Genomic DNA, 21,752 nt, shown 5'->3' with positions numbered 1-21,752 from the left:
TCCTTTAAGTCTCACAGTGTATTCACAAAGAGAGGTAGGAAAGAAAGGAAGAGCCAAAGACTAGGAGAAGAGCTCAAATGCCACCTTCTGGGAATGACTGAACAAATGATCATGATCTCACAGTGGCTATGGCTGCTTACCTTGGGCCTGCCAAATCATGGATCAGGGAGGGACTAATGGGGCCCTACTTGCCTGCTGAACTACTGACTACTGATGGATTCTGGATGAGGGAAGGCATTTTCCTCTATGTCCCCACTCATGAGACTCCCAGGCTCCAGTGCCTAGTTCCAAATCTATGATCACAAAGGCACTGGTTTAACTTCTTAATCACAAAAGACATGATTCTGGGGTAAATGATTTGTATAAGGGAGGACACATTGAAGAGGTTAGGTAGTTCAGAAAGGGAGTGTGTGCGTAACAGTAATCAAACACATGTCTCTCTCTCTCTCTCTCTCTCTCTCTCTCTCTCTCTCTCTCTCTCTCTCTGTATGTGTGTCTGTCTGTCTGTCTACATATATAGTCCTTTATTACATAGTGCAAATCTTTTTTTTTTTTTTTTTTTTGAGATAGGGTTTCTCTGTGTAGCCCTGGCTGTCCTGGAACTCGCTCTGTAGAACAGGCTGGCCTCGAACTAAGAAGTCCACCTGGCTCTGCCTCCCAAGTGCTGGGATTAAAGGCGTGCGCCACCATACCCAGCCCACAGTGCAATTCTTAACTACATACTAAGTACTTTACATCCACACACCAACAGAGGAATATAGTTCTCACCAGGAATCAAAGAAGCTTCCCTTAGTAACAGATAGAGATCATCACAGAAAACAAGAGCTGCTTAAAATACACAGAACAACTGATGTATCCAGCCCCAACAGATACAGTTATAACACAGCCACTACACCTAAGGTTCAAAGACCAGAGGGTGGAAGTGAACGATTCTGAGAACCAGAGGCATAGTAAGTCTTCTGTGAGACTATGTCTGCTAGAAATGTCAGGGAAGCCACACCCAGGATACTGCAGCAATATAGCTGTGTCAACAATGTGCCTAAAAGGACCTGAACAATGACAACAAGAGACATGCTAATGGAGAGGTGGGGTGGTTCATAAAGAATTATAGATAACTAATGACTGCTGAGATTGGGAGACTTAGTCTTCCTCAGGGATGAGGCCCTTAACAGGTCATACAATATTAAGTGGTCGGCTCTTTAATCATACACACAAGCAATATAAAGAGTCAGCACACTGCATTTATGTATTTATGTATTTAGATATGTAATAGTAACAGTAAAATAAAAAGAAGCCATAAGTTTGAGAGGGACCAACGGTGCCATGAGACTGGTTGGAGAATGGAAAGAGAAGGGGAGATATGATATAATTATATTTTAATTAACAACATTTTAAAAGTTTTAAAGATTGGAGGATACCAATACAACTCTGTGTTGTGTGTGACAGCTCTTTGAGTACATCTTAAAATGTAAGTCAATCCTGAAATTTGGTACCAATTCTGTACCAATTCTTCTCTTCAGAAGCCAGGCTAGCAAGCTTGTATATTTCTATTACTTCACAGTTAGGTGGGAGTTCACAAGGTCTACCTGTCTAATGCCAGCAAAGGAAGAAGAAAGGAGCAAGTTCTTGTGAGCGAGGAGATAACAGGGTGGGACTTAACTGATCACACTCCAAAGAGTCCTGTGTCTCAGTGGTGGATGGGGCCATACACATTATATACTTCCTGTACCATGGTGAATGGGCTTTTCCAGGAGAATGCCTTATCTTTACCATAATAACTGGTAAGGAGCAAGAGACATTTAGAACATGTATGAAAGCATACCACACTAGTGTCATTGTAGTAATACAAGAAGTGTAAATTAACAAACATTACAATTAAGGTATATTTTAAAAAACTCTTAGGAAGGCATTAGTTTGACAACTACTCATGAACTCCATCTTCTCTCCAATATACCTGGATGGAGGATACCTTTTTGGGAGGTTATAGAACATTTGGAGGTGGACCCTCAATGGAGGAATGTGACTCAGGGCAGGCATTTAGAACCTGGTTCTGCTTCCTACCTCATGACTTTGCTTCCTACCTGATCTCTGCTTCCTTCTCTGCCCAGGTGTGAGCAAGCAGGTTCACACTCATGCTGTCTCAGCTATAAGCTGCTCTCTCCAGTGTTTCCCTTCGTGATAAGACTGCATCCTCAAACCATCAAAACTCTTGTCAGACCAGTGTACAGAGCCATATCTGGTTAGGCGGTTAAGGGCTCCACTAATTTTGTTTGAGTGCTGTATGTTCATTGGATTTGAAATCAGCCCAGAAGAAATAGGTGCCTAGGAGAGGCCCACTGCCATTACAAAGCAAATGACACTTGTTCTAGCATAAGCAAGTGTTCATGCTGGTACAGCATGTGTTATATACTGAGAACAGCTATAGTTCTTAGTTCCACAGTAGAGCAGACCTGTAATCCTAGCACCTGGGAAGCATAGGCATGAGGAACAGAAAGATATTGAAGATCACCCTGGGGGTGTAGGGAGGTTGTGTCTATCCTGGAATTCCTGTAACCTTGTCTTAAGAAAATGAAACAAAGCAAAACACCTGAAAAGTAACGGCCATGCAAAAAACACTTGGTAGGGCTAGAGAGATGGCTTGATGGTTAAAAGCAATGACTGCTCTTCCGGAGGTCCTGAGTTCAAATCCCAGAAACCACATGGTGGCTCACAACCATGTGTAATGGGATCCGATGCCCTCTTCTGGTGTTTCTGAAGACAGCTACAGTGTACTTACATATAATAAATAAATAAATCTTAAAAAAAAAAAAAAAAAAAAACACTTGACGGCTATTTCATACATACTTCAATTCTTAATCATCTCTGAAGTTTCCCTGGCAGAAATATTGAAATAGTATACATGTATATCCAATAGCATACAAATATAAATGTGTGTGCAATGGATATCCCTGCATGTGTGCGATGGCTGACAATGTGCATGATCAGGCTTATTCACTATGGACACTCAGGAGAGAGGACATCAGACTTACACTGTTGGAACTCATGAATGCCTGCCTAAAAGGAGGAAGAGGAAAGGCAGAGAGGGCCTGGCACAACACCTAGGCAGGCAACATATGGGTCAGATAGAAAACTGAGTGACCAGACAGCAAAGCTTTACCAGGGCAGGCACTCAACGTTCCTTCAGGTATTCTGCCTGCAGCTCTTGAGAACATAAACTCTGACTTCCCTGTGGGACTCTGCCAGGTACCTGGGGAATGGAAAATCAAGCAAAGAGAAGCTACACTGACTGAAGCATACCTGCTGGGAACAGAAGTTGCAATGTGATCTTTATTCTTCTCTTGCTTTTTTTCGAGAAGAGAAAAATCCACTGAAGCTTTTCTCAAGAACCCTTTGTTATTCTGTCTCTGGAATGAAAAGGAATATCTTGTTCTGCTCCTGTACTCCCTAAAGTCTTTTTTGAAGCTTGAAATATAAATAACCTGTATTCCAAAGACCCAGGGTGTATACTTTGGTATATCTGGCTAGAAATTCATAGGGAAAAGCATTGTCTTCTAACTGTGAGATGGCTCCTAGGTGCACAAGATTCTGGGAGTTACTGGAAGTGGCCTATACAGTAGCAGAGAGAGGCTTAATAGGCCAGGATCCAGAGTCAAGCCCACTTGAGAGAAGCTGGAGGCTGACACATTCCCTGGGGACTGGGACAGGGATGGCAGCTGCTGTGTGGAATGCCTAGAAGGTACCTCAGTGCACCATAGGCAGCACCTCCACCTGTTCCACCACACGCACCTGCAGTGTCCATGCACAGTGTGCCAGCTACAACATCCTCTGCTCATAACAGATTCAGTTCAGAGGCAAGGCCTGTGGCCCGTAACCCATTGCATTTCCCACTCTGCCCTATCTCGTCACTCGTACTTCCAACATGGTACTTCCCACTCTGTAGCAGTTACTGGGGCTCTGTGCAAGCTCGTCTTCTTGGCAGAACTGAGATCCCTGGGCTTAGAAGTTAATTCTCATCCCTATGACTTACTAGAGCAGAACACAGTAATCACACAGACTAAACACGTATCTCTTTATAATGAGGATTGGAATTAGGCACTGCTGCACTTAAGATCTACAAGCAAAGGGTCTTTAGCACCTATACAAAGTAAGAGGCAGAGGAAACAGAGAGTCCTGCTTACAATAATTTCTCATATTCATCAGCAGCTTATCCTGTATGCTCTCAAACCTGGGGCAAAATGGAGCTGATGAAGATCCACACTGTTATCTACAAGATATACTGTATCTCATGAAGACACATGGCATCTGCACGCTAAGCCAGGAGTCACAGTCAAGCAGAGCCTGGTTCTATGGTCCTGGTGAGCATTTATATCCTGAAGGCAGCAACAGAACATGCAGTCAGTATAACCACCCTGAGAGGGAAGTGTTACAATGGGTCAATAGAGTAGAATACACAGTGCTTATGTATCTCTATTGAAACCATATACAACATATGAGTACTTGAATAATAATTGGGAAAACGGCATTTTCTTACTCAGTACCAAGTGGGGAGTTCCTAAACCTCTCCTCACTATTATTTTCAATGGAAACTAGCTAGCTGAGGAGAGGCTAGTCAGGACTGACATGGACATCAGCTAGAACAAAGACTGCTCTAAACTCCAATGACTTGCATACCTGTTAAGTGGCTGTGGTGGTTTGAATGAGAACCTCTCTTCATAGGTTCATATTTGAATGCTTCATTCCTAAATGGTAGAACTGTTGGGGAAGCATTAGAAGGTGTGGCCCTGTTGAAGAAGTGTGTCTCGGGGGTAGTCTTTGAGGTTTCAAAGACTCATGCCTTGAGTCTCAGAAGAGACTTTAGACTTTTAAATACTGTGGAAACTATGAAAGATAATGGGTACTTCTTAAGTTTAACTGAATGTGTTTTGCATTATGATATGGCCAGAACCCTATGAGTACAAGGGAGTAGAATATAGTGGTTTAAGTGGCCTCGATAGGCCCCATATAATTGAATTCTTGGTCCTCAGTTGGTGAAACTGTTTTGGGAAAGATTAGGAGGTATGGCTTTGTTGGTCAAAGTATGTCACTGGGGGTGGGTTTGAGGTTTCAAAACACAGTACAAAGCCTAGTCTAGCTCACTCTTTTCCTCTGACTTCAAATTAAATGTAAACTCTCAACCACTGTTCTAGCACCATGCCTGTTTACTTGCCTGGTGCCATGCTCCTTGTCATAATGGTCATGGACTCGCCCTCTAAAACTGTAAGCAATGAAATGCTTTCTTTTATAAGCCACCTTGGTCGTGGTGTCTCTTCATAGCAATAGTAAAGCAACAAAAACACAAGGAAAGCCATTCAATATAGGTGGACTAGATGCCCTGGTCTTACCCATTGTCCACACTGGTGCGGACTGCCCCAACAACACCTTCTAGGACCTGGAGGGGGTCACGTGACCCACAAAGATCAGCACTGCCACCACTGTGATAAGAAAGAGAATAATTGAGTCAGAAGAGGTCAGTTGAGCCTCAGAAATACACTTTCCACTGATACACTCAGGGAACCCATTGGATTATGGCATGGTGAGGTGCTCGCTCACAACTCTAGAACTCTAGCAAATTTCCAAAGTACAACACAAGAAAAAGAAATTTTACATGTTTTCAGAATATCTTCAGATTTAAACCACCTGCTACAATCAGTTACTTTTAGGCCTTTGTCATTTTCTTCCTATGCCTACTGAACTTAACTTAAAGGATACAATATACAAAGGCCATGCCCAAAAGTGTCCTTGGCTCTGAGAGCAAAGCAGTTCACCTCTCCATATTCCTGAGCCTTCTATAGCTGCAAGCAATACATTGACGTTGGTCAAATGTCTTCAGTCCACTGCCTTTAGAATCAGCCTGATCATTCAGACGTGATCAGAGCCAAGTCTCCAGTAGCAGAAATGCCACAAAGGCACTAGTGTTTCCAGTGTTTATTTTGTGAGCTTTCTCTGGTTAAGAAATGGTAAATAAACAAAAAGGTATAAAATATGGCAAATAAATATCTGTTATCACTTAAAAATGAGGTGTTCTCATAAGCAACAGCAGAGAAATCATAACAGGCTAATAGAACAAAGCTTTATTAATGTGGAATTTTTATTTCTAAAATGAAGTGCTGCCGCATTTTGTCTGTCTCTGCATAAAATTGCTAGGTACCTCGGAGCATTAGTGTGAAAACTGTATGAGGCTAGGGTAATTAAACTGATAAAGGCTCATTTGATTTCAGTTTAGCTTCACAAACTGACATGCATTTAATCAAAAAGTTCCTCAAGAGCAATAAAGAATTACAAAGAATTCTTAAAAGGAGAATAAATTAAATACAACTAAGTCTCTTAGCCTAATTACATTATTCACAGGAAAGTGGGAGATGCCTCATTATTCCTTAGCTTCACTTTCCTCCTTCCCAACCGGCTTGCTCAAGGTGCTCTAGTGTGCCCATGTGGGACAAGAGGCAAGACCTTCTCTGCCGCCAAGCTTACATCACTCATGGCGTAAGGTAAGACAGCCCAGGAGAGTTTATCACTAACTTCCAGTCATGACTTGAGTTCATCAAAAGCACTGCTTGGGCTCCATTTCTCACTGCTTCCAAGAAAAGGAATTAGATAAGGCGGACACTAAGCAGACACACTGAAGGCACAGGGCAAGCTGGCTCTTGGCTACCTGATCCACTTGTAATTTGCCCTTTCTCCTGCTTCTTGATAATGCGTAGAAGTGAAAGAGTCCAACCAGGAATTGGCTTTATAGTACGTTATTAACACAATACTAATGAGGACACATACTCATGTTCTCCCTTCTCAAGACATCTTAAGGCTTAAGAAGTTTGAACACTGTAAAAGTAATCTCTCAGGTTTGTAAAGTATTTGAAACTATGGCATACTTCTACATGCCTGGGGATAATGTAGCTTCATAATGACTCTGCGGTGGGTATGACTGTTGGAAAAGTACTGCCCTTAGGTCTTCTGTAATGGGTACTTTATAGCTTACCTCAATGCAGAAATTATTTGAGTGATTGCAGTATGCACTATATCCTTGGGAGAGATGTTGACAGGACCAATGGCCACTTCTAGCAGCTGCTGAATCATCCTTAGAGGTTGGCCATCTAAACACATGGCCACAGCTTGGTCATGAACTTTCTCCTTTTCTGATCGTGACAGATCGTAGAGGTAACTGTATTTCTGGAGTATTTCCTGAAGAAAAAAAAAAAAATCAACACCTAAATTTTACCAGGGAATTAAATGTGTCTCTACACACAGAAGATATTTGCATGGTCTACAAACTAAATACATTCCTATCATAAACAACACATGAAGGAATATGAATTAGCTACCAAGACCTTAGACTCAAAATCCACCTAGATTGACAGGTGAATATTTGCTTTACCATTTATTAGTACAGTTGGCTGTTGTGATGGGAAACTTCAGCCTCTGTAAAATGACAACAAGGACAAGAAGGCCTTGTGACCAGAGGGCACTGTGAACAATACAAGGGATGACATAAACGTCAGGCTGTTGGCAGTGCCAGGTCAGGCACAGGACAGGAGTGTGAACTGAAATGTTTCTAAAGCATAATCATCACTACAACGTTTTGAACAATAATTATGTAATCCCAGGTGTTACACATGTGGTGTTTAATTAAATATTTGCAACAATAACCCTATAAGTACTTTTAATTAGTCCCATCTCATCCAAAAATAAACTGAGGTGCAAAGACCCTCATAGCACGCCTAAAAGTCACACTGCCACAAAGGACAGGAGCTAAGAGTAGGGCCTAGGAATCACTCTCCACCCAAGCTATATTGCTTCTCTGTAAACACACCCATAAGAACCAACACTACAGGAAATAACTGAGGACGTCTGCCATAGCTGTGGTTCCCAGCATACCTCAAGGCCACACCCAACCACAGGCAGCCACTGGATAACAACACTGCTTTCTAGCTGCAGTGTTGTTTCCCTGGTATCCTCAAACATAATGCTCCACGTTTTAAAACTTCCACATGAAATCTGAACATGTGGAAGAAGTGAAGGCTATTTACTAAATTCACACTAATCTTTAGGTTTGGAGGGTTAAAATATAAATATGAAATTAATGGGGCAAATTTACAGGCTAAATGTTATTTCAGCCTTCGTTATGAAAATATCTTTTTCTTTTTGGAGGCTTGGGGGATATTTTTACACAATCTTACTTTGTAGCTCTGACTGTCCTGGAAGTCTTTAAGTAGACCTGACTGGCCTTGAATTCAGAGATCTGCTTGCCTCAAATTCCCAAGTGCTAGGATTAAAAAGCATGTGCCCTATCTGATTTAGGATAGGTTAAGATCTTTTCCCAATCTGTTGGTGGCCTTTTTGTATTATTGACATTATCTTTTGCCTTACAGAAGCTTTGCAATTTTATGAGGTCCCATTTGTCGATTCAAGCCAATACAGAAGTGGATACTCACAGTCATCTATTGGATGGAACACAGGGCCCCTAATGAAGAAGCTAGAGAAAGTAACCAAGGAGCTAAAGGGCTCTGCAGCCCTATAGGAGGAACAACAATATGAACTAACCAGTACCCACCAGAGTTGAGTCTCTAGTTGCATATGTAGCAGAAGATGGCCTAGTCAGCCATCAATGGGAGGAGAGGCCCTTGGTCTTGCAAAGATTATATGCCCCAGTACAGGGGAATGCCAGGGCCAGGAAGCGGGAGTGGGTGGGTTGGGGAGCAGGGCGGGGGGAGGATATAGGGGGCTTTGGTGATAGCATTTGAAATGTACATGAAGGAAATATCTAATAAACAAACAAAAAAATAAATAAAAGATTAATTTTTTTAAAGGCATGTGCAACTACAACTGGCTCAAAGTGTCTAAAGAAAGAAACTGTTGTTCAATTAAGGAGCCACAGGGTGTCCCATAGGAGCTGGTAAGACTGAGTGGTACTTGGACACAAAGGACAAGATGGCACATTAGATGCTAAGGTGAAATGAGCAGGTATCCTTGTTAAAAGCCCCCTTGAATTCACATACACCATGCTATCCACTGAAGGACATTTGTTATCAAGAGAAAAACTCCAATTTTATGATTTTAATATCGTATGTACAATTGAAAGGCCAACAAGGATGTATAAATTTTTATACTAAAGCATGGAAATCATTTTTACTTGAAGATTCAAATTTTATCCCAGATTTTTTTTTCTTTTTTTGTTTTTTTTTCGAGACAGGGTTTCTTTATATAGCCCTGGCTGTCCTGGAACTAACTTTGTAGACCAGGCTAGCCTCGAACTCAGAAATCTGCCTACCTCTGCCTTCTGAGTGCTGGGATTAAAGGCCTGTGCCACCACTCCCGGCTTTTTTTTTTTTTTTTTTGTATTTTTTATTGAATATTTATATTTCAAGTGTTATCCCCTTTCCTAGATATCCCTCCCCAAAACCCTCTATCCCAACCCCCCTCCTCCTGCTTCTATGAGGGTGTGTTCCCACCCTCACATTCCCCTACACTGGGGCATCACACCTTCATGCGACCAAGGACCTCTTCTGTCATTGATGCCCAACAAAGCCATCCTCTGCTTCATATATTGCTGGAGCCATGGGTCCCCCCAATATGTTATCCTTGGTTGGTAGTTTAGACCCTGAAATCTCTGGTTGGTTGACATTGTTGTTCTTCCTATGGGCTTGGAAACCTCTTCAGCTCCTTCAGTCCTTTCTCTAACTCCTCCATTGGGGACCCTTGTTCAGTCCAAAGGTTGGCTGTGAGCATCCACCTCAGTATTTGTCAGGCTCTGACAGAGCCTCTCAGGAGACAGTTATACCAGGCTCGTGTCAGCATGCACTTCTTGGCATTCACAATAATGTCTGCGTTTGGTTACTATATATGGGATTGGTCCCAAGGTGGGGCAGTCTCTAGATGGCTCTTCCTTCAGTCTCTGCTCCTCATTTTGTCTCCATTATTTGCTCCTGTGATTATTTTGTTACCCCTTCTAAAAAGGACCAAAGCACCCACACTTTGGTCTTTCCTTCTTCTTGAGCTTCATGTGGTCTGTGAATTGGATCTTGGGTATTTGGAGTTTTGGGATAATATCTACTTATCAGTGAGTGCATACCATGTGTGTTCTTTTGTGATTGGGGTTAGCTCACTCAGGATGATATTTTCTAGTTCCATCCACTTGCCTAAGAATTTCATAATTTCATCATTTTTAATAGCTGCATAGTACTCCATTGTGTAAATGTACCACATTTTCTGTATCCATTCCTCTGTTGAGGGACATCTGGGTTCTTTCCAGCTCCTGACTATTATAAATAAGGCTGCTATGAACATAGTGGAGCATGTGTCCTTGTAATATGTTGGAGCTTTACCCCAGATCTTATAACTTAAGTTAAGGAATAACAAATGCTGGGAAGGAATGAGCATTGGCAAAGACAGTTTGCTCCCGTGGTAGCTTATCTGCTGCTGTTCATGCCATTATTTGTAGTGTCCAATAGATGGCTGAACAGACACTGAATTATAAAGTCAAACAGGCCAACTTTTGAATTCAGCTCATCATCAATTTTCATTAGACTCTTCTAGAATGTTTTTCTGCATGTATATGTGCACCCCAGTGTACATGTGGAAGTCAGAGGACAAGCTGGGGGACTTGGTTCTCTCTTTGTACCATGTGAGTCTCAGGAAAGGGATCAGACTCGCCTCACTGGGCCCCTCAGCAAGCATCTTTACCTGCTGAGCTAGCTCATTGGGCCCCACTATCTTTTAAATGAGGTGTTTACACTGAGAGGCAAACCAACACCCAGTTCTGATCTTAAGATTTAGTGAGTGAATACAATTGAGGAAAATTAAAAGGTCAGCAGTGTCCTAGGATCCATATGCAATGGCATTAGAGGGCAGATTGAGTATTGTTATTATTTATCTAAACACCATTTCCTTCATAAAAAAACCATTTACTTAGTGATCTGTCACCCTCCCAACTTTGGAAAAGAATATTCTAAAGTCCCACAACTTTTAAAATAAAAAGAAGCTGGCCATGGTGGTGGAAGCCTGTCATCTCAACTGTCAGGACATTGAGTAGGGTGATCACAAGTTCCAGGTCACCTTGGGCCATACAGTGATACCCTGTCTTAGAAGATACACACATACAAGTACACACACACACCCCACATGCATGCACATGCACACAGCACACATACACAAGCGCAAACACACACACGTATACACACACACACCACACACACACACACACACACACACACACACACACACAAACAGAAAAGAAACAAAAAAAGAAAGGAACCCAGTGCATGGAAGTGGGGGTTCTGAAAAGTAGGGCTGTTGGAGGAAGAAAATCTACAAAAACATGCTTCATTTGAAAATGTCATAATAGAGTTATAGAGATGGCTCAGCAGGTAAGAGCACTGACTACTCTTCCAGAAGTCCTGAGTTCAAATTCCCAGCAACCACATGGTGGCTCACAACCATCCATAATGAGATCTGACGCCCTCTTCTGGAGTGTCTGAAGACAGTTAAGGCATACTCATACACATAAAATCAACAAATAATTCTAAATGAGTGAACTATTAAAAAATAAATAAAATGTCATAATAAAACCCAATATCTTCTATGCAAAATTAAAAAGAACAGAGGCTGAAGAGATGGCTCAGTGATTAAGAGCAACTGGCTTCGATCCCGGGTGATCTGGCAGCCACCTGGTAGATCACAATGAACTACTACTCCAGCCCCAGGGGACTCAACATCCTTTTCTGATTTCCATGGGTACTGCACACACACACACACACATGGCTCACAGACACACATGAAAGCACAATATCCACACTCAACAAACAAACAAACGAATAAATGTGAAGTTCAGGAATATTTTATAAAAATTAAAAAGAACAAAGTTTCTGAGACACTTACATGATTTCTGGGTTTTTAGTAGATTCCTTTTTTTTAAATTGGGTATTTATTTCATTTATATTTCCAATGCTATTGCAAAAGTTCCCCACATGCTCCCCACCCATTCCCCCACCCACCCACTCCCACTTTTTGGCCCTGTCATTCCCCTGTACTGAGGTATATAAAGTTTACACGACTAATGGGCCTCTCTTTCCACTGATGGCTGACTAGGCCATTTTCTGATTCATATGCAGCTAAAGACACGAGCTCCAGTGGGGTACTGGTTAGTACATCATGTTGTTCCACCTATAGGATTGCAGATCCCTTTAGCTCCTTGGGTACTTTCTCTAGCTCCTCCATTGGGGGCCCTGTGGTCCATCCAATAGCTGACTGTGAGCATGAGACCTCACCATGGGCAAGGACTCCTAAGCCTCATGGAGGCTGTTTAGGGTACATAAGAGGCTTAGCTAAAAATCCAATAGGAACAACTGACCAGCCAGAAAATTCCCAATATAAAGGTATATTGGAAGGATACACCAGAAAAACAGGTTGAATGTGAGCATAATTTAAAAATGCCATTGAAGCATGTATGGGAAACTAGCATTTCTGAATTACTTTAAAAATTTAGAAAAAGATGGGCTGGGGCCTCTATCATGATTCACTTAGAAAGTAACCCCCCCAGTAGCTCCCATGGGTGAGACCACCTTGTTCAGCACGTCTCAACTTCAGAAATCCCTCCTCACCTGAGCACCAATGCAGTGCTTCCTCAATTCCTGCTACAACCCCCACCAAACACACACACACACACACACACACACACACACACACACACAGACACACACACACACAGAGAGACACACACACACACACACACATCTACCTTTGCCTCTTTTCAGATACCAACTTTGGCCCAAATTCATTTAGAAAGAGATATAAAACCACTAGATAACCAAGTGGTAAGAGGATGGAAGGACAGAAGGACCACTTTTCATATTCACCACCCCATCAGCACCACAGATCTAGTTGAGATCTTCATGTCCCAGAAATTCTCTGTATTTAAGGTTGCAGGGTGGAGGGAGCTTTAAGAGACAGGCTCCAGTGAGAGGTTAGCAGGACATTGGAGGGGATCACGGAACTGCAGCCTTTTCTGTTTCTGCCTCACTTTTTACTGGTGGTGTGAGAGGTTTTATTCCATCATATGCTATCACAGAACAAAGAGGCCAACTGCCCACAGACTGGAACCTTTAAAACTACAGCATAAATGTATTTGTTCCATTAAAAAATGTCATTTCAAGTATCTCTTACAACAGCCAAGAGATAACACAGTTACAATGTGGCTTTGAGGGAAAGGGAAAAAAGATGGTGATACCCTCTGAGTCAGTCCTTCCCGGGTGTCTACTCCATACCTGCTCACTGTTCCTCAGGCTGCGGATGAAGCTGTGGCTGAGGCTTTCCAGGTGGGCAAGAGACGTCTCCAGATGAGCCAAGGCATCTGGGTAGGCGGCCTGAGAACCACAACCTTCTTGGGGGTCCTCTTCTGAATTTCTTTTCCTTGGCTTCTCTATGAAATGCTTGATTGTCTTAATGGCCTTTCTGGTCATCTCTTCGCGTGCTTCTATTGACAGCTTTAAAAAGACATTAAACAAAGTCAGGAGAACAAAGGGGTGCTATGTTTGACATATTAATAAGGTAGTACTGAGTAGAATAAAAGTGAAATCTTAACAGATGCCAATCAGTGATTGGCACTTTGTAGGTTTGTTGTTGTTTTCCCTCAGTTTTAGAAAACAGTATAATACCAAGTAATCTACTCAGTTGTTAAGACAGACTTTGAGCAATGACAGCAGTCAAAGAAGGTAACACTCAGCAGAGTGAAACTAGACTTCCCCTGAGTGTCGGCCAAGTGCAAAGCCAGGGACCCATTTACAGTCAGAACTGCCAGTTCTGAACATTTATTTACTATTAAGTAAAACGTCAAGACACATGGGCAGCTGGGTGTGCTGGTGCACGTCACTATTCCCAGTCTGTCTCCTGATGACTACTCAAGCCCATTTTTGCTATATCCTCAAAAGGACTTAGTGTTGCTTTAAGCAAACTAAATGGCCTTTAACAACATCTTAAGTTTCCCTATTATTTCTTAGAATTAGTCATTGATAAATTTCTGAAAGATGGAAGCTAGAATGCGAAGCATCAGTGACTATACTAGGAAGTAAGTGTCCCCCAACTCTAACTCCAAGTTACCTCAGAGAGTTAGTTTGAATTTTAATCCTCTATGAATACTGACTACAGTTACCTTGGTGAGGTACTGTTTCCACTGAACTGCACTAAAGGTTTCCTTTGTAATGCAGCTTCATGGTATATTCTGTGGCCTCATTTCTTCTGGGGTTTTGCTACTAAGCAGATGGCACAAAATAATCAGAAGCTGCCAACTTGGTGGTTCCCAACTTGTGGGTCTAGACTTCCTCAGCAAACCTCTATTTCCAAAAATATTTGCATTTTGATTAATAAGAGTAGCAAAATTACCATTATTAAGTATCAACTAAAATAGTTCTATGGTTGGGTTCACCACAACATAAGGGACCATGATAAAGGGTCACAGAGTTAGGAAGGGTGAGAACCACTGCTCTAACCAGACAGGATTAATTGTGGCTTTGGTTCTTCCTCTCAGTTAATATTGCAGTCCTTCATCTCTGTGGCTCAGAAATACAAAATGCTACAGCTATACATATGCTTGCTCAACAGACCTTGCCCGTCTTCACCCTGTCCATACAAAGTCTGGGAGGGTTAGAGGAGGGGAATTTGAATCCAATGCATGAAAGCAGCACACTCAAGAGGCTGAAGCTTGGCCAGCCTGGCCTCCATAGTAAGACTCAGTCTCAAGGGAAAAACGCAGAGCAAAACCCTGGAATCCACGCCATGTGGGACCCAGAGTTTGTCCTAACACATACCATACAACTTCCTCCTGGCCATCTTCTGCATCCTAGGTCTGACAGAGAATCACAGAGTGCACACTGGCTGAGTGCTCTGACAACATCAAGGCTGAGTAACAGCGCTGGGAATCTTTTCTTGGAACTCATTTATGCTTTTTGCCCAAAATTTTCTATTTGGGGGCACAATTTGAATTTTGGACAATTATTTGAATATGCCAGGTTGCCCAATATTCTAATATGCCTATTGTGTGGTGTAGAGAAATTTGAGAGTAAACTAGCTAGAGAATAGAAAAAGGGAGGAAGTTATGTGTATAAAAAGCAAAGCAGTGGGAGAAACAGCAGGTCCCTGGGCAGGTGGATCATTGCTATCAAAGGCTAAACTTGATAGTGGCAAATGCTAGAGCACAGGTACAAGAAACAGGAAGGAAGGTAAATTCAGTTCTCTGGTAACCTGACCAAGAGTTTCAAGCTTTAGTTTCTTCATCAGCAAAATGTAAAAACTGGCATCTATCTCATAAGGTCACATTAAGGACTTAAGTAAACAATCAGTATAGTGTGATGCTTACAGCAAGAATTCAATTAATGAGCCTAAGTTTTCATTTTACCAACTAATAAAGGCCATCTTTTCTACCCACTGGCCTTTCATATTCCTAGTGAATTACCCATGGGATTCTTTTGTAATGTCCCCCTTTAAAGTAAACTCATCAAATTGCATAGTATGAAACTCAAGCTAGATACAAGCTGACCTACATCCTAGACTCCAGCCACACAGACAGTTTGTAACTCCTGGGTGTCACCTTTGCCTCAATGGGGTGTCTACTTACACTTTTATGGCAAGAGAAATCTCTATTCAGGCTGAACAACAAACACATGGAATCAATCCAGATCCAGCTGGTTCTTGAGTCTGGAAAGTCTGCTTCTGCTTCTGCATCCATGTGTGTCATGCACACCTTCCTACATGTACAGTGACTTGACTTCCCAACACCACCCGGACTGGCCTCTCCCCTACTATGGACCCATTATGTGCAGATAACCCGACTGTCTTCAACAGCTTAAACTCTGATCCTCACACCACACCATTATCACAAAAGATATTTTCTTTTTCCTACTTTAACAGATTCTTCAAAGTGACTATTGAAAAGAAATAACCCTGCACTTAGAGTCAATAAACAGCTGGAAGTTAATTTTCTGAGCCAGCTCTGACAGTAAGAGGAGGAAATTATGACAGAGGACAGAGGGCTTTTATCTGACCCAGCATTTGACTCAACTCATGCTTCTTACCAGTTTACTTCAGATAAACAAGTTCACCATGGAAAACTCCAGAGCATGGCTAGGAAATCCAAGTTCCTCACTAAATAATCATACTTAGACATGATTAAAAAAAAAAAAAAACAACCTCTACTATGATCAAGGGGATAGGAATAAAGAGGAAAAATGAAAAGTATCAGAGGAAGAAATAGCAACTTCTTTGCTATAACAGGTAGTCACACGATATCTTCATTTTTAAAATTACTTTTGAGTTCCATTAACATGCCATCAATATTTTCTTTCTATACTCTGTTCCATTAACTGCTACTAAAATAATGTAGATTTTGTGAAGTTAAGCCAAGTAGTTAGGACAGGCCAGATGACCCAAGTGAAAGAGGGTGCTTGTTGCTAAGCCAGCATTCAATACCTAGAATTCACAGGGTCAAAGGGATAAACTGAATTCCATACACTGTCCCCAACCTCCAGTATACACAATAACTGTAAAAACTTTTTAAAGGTAAATGGGTGAAGTTTTCTATTATTGGTAATGACATATGGATCATCTAATTTCTAGGTGCTTCAGAAAAATGAGATAAAAGCATGAACCAGGCTCATAAAGAAGACACATATGACCAGGACGTATGCAGGAGCAAAAGCTCAAGTGCCATAACTCAGCACATTACTCTGGATCTACCGTTAAAAGACACCGGTGTCTAAGCACTGTCCATCTCCACTGTCAGCTCACTCTTCTCAGATACCATTACCTCTCCTGGAGAGTGTTGCCACGGTAATATCTTGTCCCCTAATGTGACAGGTGGCATGCTCGGCAGATACCAGCACCCCTTCTATCAAACTGCACTTGTCAGCTTCCTTGCAGGAGGGATCAGCCACCTTCTAGCCAATGAGATCTGACTAGAAGTGACATGTGCCATTTTGAAGTAAGGCAAGGAAAGCCCTCATGGATCATCATTATCCATCCTTTTCCATCTTAGCCGCAGTTAAGGAGTATGTGGAGTCCATGTGGTACTGATACAAAATGGTATGGCTCCCACTAGCACAGATCTTAAGTGATTTGTGGTATAGATCTCTTATTCCATTTGGACAATGAGAAAACATTAATCTTTTGTATAGTTAAGTCACTATGCATTCAGTCATTTCTGAGAAACAACAGGTGCTAAGAGAATACCATAGGTGTTTTTGGTTATCAGATCAGACACTGCAAAACTGCATCTATATTATGCTTTCATGAAATACTTATGCTGATGGTGGTTCTCACTTGGGGTGCAGATTCTATATCATATACACATATGGCATATATATGTGTGTGTGTGTGTGTATCACACACTATATCCATATAGATATCATATACCATTTACCCATATAGTATATCTTATACTATTTATTCATATAGTATATCTTATAGTATATATCATATAGTATATCATATACCATTTATTCATATAGTATATTGTAACCATATATCCATATATCATATATAATACATCTGCATACTATAGAATATATCATTTGTCCACATAGTATATCATACACAATTTCCATACATTATATAAATGGTATATGTATCATATCATATACCATATATCCATATAGTATATTGTAAAACATATATCTATATATTGTATATATCACATACCATATATTCAATTAGTTAGCATATGCTATTTATTGATATAGCATATCATATACTAATGAATGTGAAGCTCTAGAGGTTGTAACGTCAAAATTAGTATTATGTGCTGGATGTTATAGGATATTATGGCCAAGCAATATAAAAAATTACTTTACCAGACTATTATCTAGATTGTGTGTAGGAACCAAATAGGGTAGAGAAATAGCACAGAAATTCAGGGCTTTAAATGGTTAAACAATTGCTATTTAGACACTAGTCATAGAAGGCAATATTGAGAATTGCATAGATAGCAAATGCCAGATAAAACCCTCAGAAGATTAAAATGCTTCTGGGGAAGATAAAGCAAGGGTGTGACTCCTGTAAATTCTCTCAATTGGATAAAATGACTTAGGGCAGAGATCCAATTAATGATGCGGACCTCCACAAAATTCTGATAGCTTTAAGGCTGCCCTCCTTAAATTGAGAGAGACAATGGATGGGCATAATACATCAAAAACCTATAATACAGGAGAAAATGGTCAAAACAAATAAGCAGACAAAAGACTCCACGGGTGCAGTTATGTGCACATGTTGGATGCTTGTGAACTTCTGAATTAACACTTGAGGCTTTGACCTTCTCCAACAGACTGAGGCAGCTGGGCATGCATTCAAGGATTCAGGCCTCCTACAGGGCTCCACAGGGAACTGTGGAATGAGATAGGAAGCCCTTATTGAAGTGGAAGAAGGGATTGGGGTCACAGAGTCAAGGAAGAAGGTGGTTCCCAGAAAGCAGGTCCAGATTAATTTAGGACTATAGCCCACTTCAGATAGTGAGCCTGCAACTCCACAGGCCAGAGTCTAATGGCTGTGTTCAGGTGGGGGTGGAGCAGCAAGGTTTGACCACTTAGTTTCTGGTCCAGTTCTGACTGGGTGGGAAATGTGGCCCACTGGAAAATGGCTTGACTTTGAACTCCATAGGGTGGCTGGGGGATGGTGAGCCATGGGTGGTAGGAAAAAGATGGTTTGGGGAAAGCCCCCTGCCTGTCACACCCCTGGAGTGAGGCAGGCCCATCAAACAGGAGAGAAGATCATGCAATGTCTAGTTAAAACAATCCATCTAATGAATTTTCACGATCCTTCCTCTCCTGGCAAGGTGCCTGAGAAGACTAAATCTTGGTGTAACTGAGGGAAACTTGGTGTGTTGGGCCCCTGTGATCTTGGGGTTTACACGTGACTTCAACATTACCCACAGAGCAGTGGCTTGTGTGGGTGTGTGGGTATGTATTTGTGTATATAAGCATGCACATAAACACAGGTGTGTGGTGAGCAGAGGTTAACATCAAGTGTCTGTGTTATTTACCACCTTAGGTGGGTTTTTGTTTTTTTTGTTTTTTTGTTTTTTTGTTTTTTTGTTTTTTTGTTTTTTTTTTTTTTTTGGTTTTTCGAGACAGGGTTTCTCTGTGTAGCCTTGGCTGTCCTGGAGCTGACTTTGTAGACCAGGCTGACCTCGAACTCAGAAATCTGCCTGCCTCTGCCTCCTGAGTGCTGGGATTAAAGGCATGCGCCACCAGGCCCGGCTACCACCTTAGTTTTTAAGACAGGATTTCTCACTCAACCTGGAGTTGACTCCCAATTTCAAGTAGACTGGCTCACCAGTGTGTGCCAGGGAGCTCTCTTCTCTTCCTCTCTGGCACTTGTACCACAAGTGCACACCAGCTCACCAGACTGTGAGGGGATGGTACTCAGATGTGGGATCTCTCCAAATGCTATGGCCAGTAGAGTAATGATCCGAAGGAGGCAAAAGGAAATCTACTTCAACACTACTTAGTTACCTGCTGTCAGGTCAAACTTCGAGAGTCTGACTTTATGTGGTTTATTTTTGACATATTTAAATACATAGTACAACTTTGGGTGGTGGGGGGGGTTGTTTCCTCCTGACAATTATTACAACAAAGCTTAAGGAGGACTATATTGAAACTCCTTTGCACAGTACATGTCTTTTGTAAAGTCCCTTTGTCCTCTTCCATAAGAAGGGGTTCTGTTGACTGAGAAGCAATGCTCAAGAATTTGGGAAGAGTCTAGGACAAACATAATAGTCTGGGCGATTCCAGTAAGTCCTGGTTCTACAGATAGGAAAAGATCACCAGGTCATTAACTACATCCAATTTCAACTTTCTGGAAAGAAACATGTCTTAATTACTTCTGTTAAAAGGAAAAGCCCATGTGGTTTCCATTTCTGGTTTCCCTGATCTGTGACCTTGTTCCCTCCACACTTGGGTCCCCACATCCGTGCAGGAAAGCACATTCTAAGCGAGCCACCTCCCCAGCCCTAGAGAAGTGATACTTGAAAAACACAAATCTGCTAATGTCAGCCCCTGTCCATATCTATTTAATGACTTCCCAGTTCTCCAAGAACAAATCAGGCCCTGCCCCATGTGCTTCACTAGTTCTCTCCAATCTGTCTTCTTGCTGTCGAGATGCTGTCTTGGGAATCCTCACAACTTGACAAAATGTCACCTCATCAGGGTGGCTTTCTACAACCAGTCTGCAAAAACCATCATCTCCTCCTTTTTTCTTCTCTCTGCTTTATCTTTTTGTTAAAATAACTTATTTGGCTGTTGATTATTTATTGACTATCACTTAATCCCAAACTGTAAAGTGGTGGCTCAAACACAACAAATGTCTTTTGGTCAAGTGGATCTCATAATGAGAGCATTTTAGACCAGAACTATAGAAGTGCAGCCTCAGCAAGAGAAAGCTACAGTTGTATGTGTAAACATTCAATTGCCTAGGTGGAGATAGGGACAGCAAATGGTTAAGGAGTGACTTTGACCACAGAGGCCATACATATTGTTTGGTTCTTCAAATGTCTAAAGAGATAGAGAATCTAGTTTTAACTGTCTATACAAAACCCATCCACAGACTAAGCTGCTTTCATGGGGCAAGGCTTGTAAACCCTAAACTCACAACACTAAAGAGTTATGGCTAGAAAAATAAACTAAGAACAAAGTAAAACAACTTCCAAAACCACGCTCACTGAGGAACTGCATCAGCAAGCTAGACATGATCACATGAAAATGCCCTACTGTCCTATTACATTTCCATGTACACACACAACATAGGAGAAACTTACTTAGGACCAAATTAGAAACTCCAGTTACTGGAGAAAATAAACTTCATTCATTCTCTGACCTCCTTCCTTGTCCTTCCATAATCAGTTTAGAAATTCAGCTCTAGGAATCTTCCTGACTCGTGACATCATAGCTCACCAACCCCAGCTATGTCATAGTCAATGCAAGTCCATTGGCACGGTGTATTTACTGCAATTAAGCAACATCCTTACTGTTAAACTTTAAGTCTGTATCCCTACATGGTAGGAAGACAAGAAGTACAGTGACATCTCCCTAAATGCTCATGGTATATAACGCTTGAGAGGCTGCAGATTACCCAGACTCTGCACAGTATCCCACTCCTCCAAGACTCCAAGGAGACAAGGGCTACAAAAGAACAACTCAAAGGATGTGACACAATAATACAAACTGGGCTAAAAAAAAAAAAAAATGCCACAGGGACAGTAACGGGCCAGAGGGATCAAGGGTACAAGGACGGCAAGCTGGCGACACTCCATTTATTCGCTGGATAGACATTTTTCAAGACACAGTGTGCCTTTGTCTCAGACAGGGTGCTGGAGAAACACAAAACTAGATCAAGCCCTTGCCCCTGGCTATGTCACAGTCTGGTTGGAAGCATGAAGAAGTAAAAGACACTATAAAGAACATGGCCACTACATAACTAGGGCAGCTACAGAAGGCTTTAGAAGGCACTCGGTCTAGAATGAAAGCAGGCACAGGCAAGTTCAGGAAAGAGCTGCGGAGAGACATTCCTATGGAGAGGCTGAAGAGGAAGTGGAATTCATGCAGTAAAGGAAGAGTCTGAAGACGCCACCAGTCAGCAGCAGGCAGAAGGCTGCAAATTCACCCCCTTGGCTGGAATGCAGGCTCCAACAAAGCCATGCCAGAGCTTGGGAAGAGAGTGCCAGGGGACACTGCCAGAGCCCC

The 21,752-nt window shown here is 41.8% G+C and overlaps 1 protein-coding gene across 4 annotated transcripts in view; it reads right to left on the bottom strand.

The window, feature by feature from the left end:
• Positions 1–21,752, bottom strand: part of Nbas (NBAS subunit of NRZ tethering complex) — a 301,235-nt gene that overhangs the window by 54,860 nt on the left and 224,623 nt on the right. For all 4 annotated transcript variants that reach the window (XM_029484416.1, XM_021178925.2, XM_029484417.1 and 1 more), the window contains exons 45-47: positions 13,296–13,514; positions 7,016–7,218; positions 5,382–5,471 (exon numbers count right to left, since the gene is read on the bottom strand). In XM_029484416.1, the coding sequence (XP_029340276.1) occupies positions 5,382–5,471; positions 7,016–7,218; positions 13,296–13,514 (512 nt within the window). The remainder of the gene's footprint in view (positions 1–5,381; positions 5,472–7,015; positions 7,219–13,295; positions 13,515–21,752) is intronic.

The sequence above is a fragment of the Mus caroli genome, unplaced genomic scaffold (genome assembly GCF_978045245.1).
Source record: "Mus caroli unplaced genomic scaffold, Mus_caroli_1 scaffold_14, whole genome shotgun sequence".
NCBI lineage: Eukaryota > Metazoa > Chordata > Mammalia > Rodentia > Muridae > Mus > Mus caroli.
This window is presented reverse-complemented; position numbering and strand designations above follow the sequence as displayed.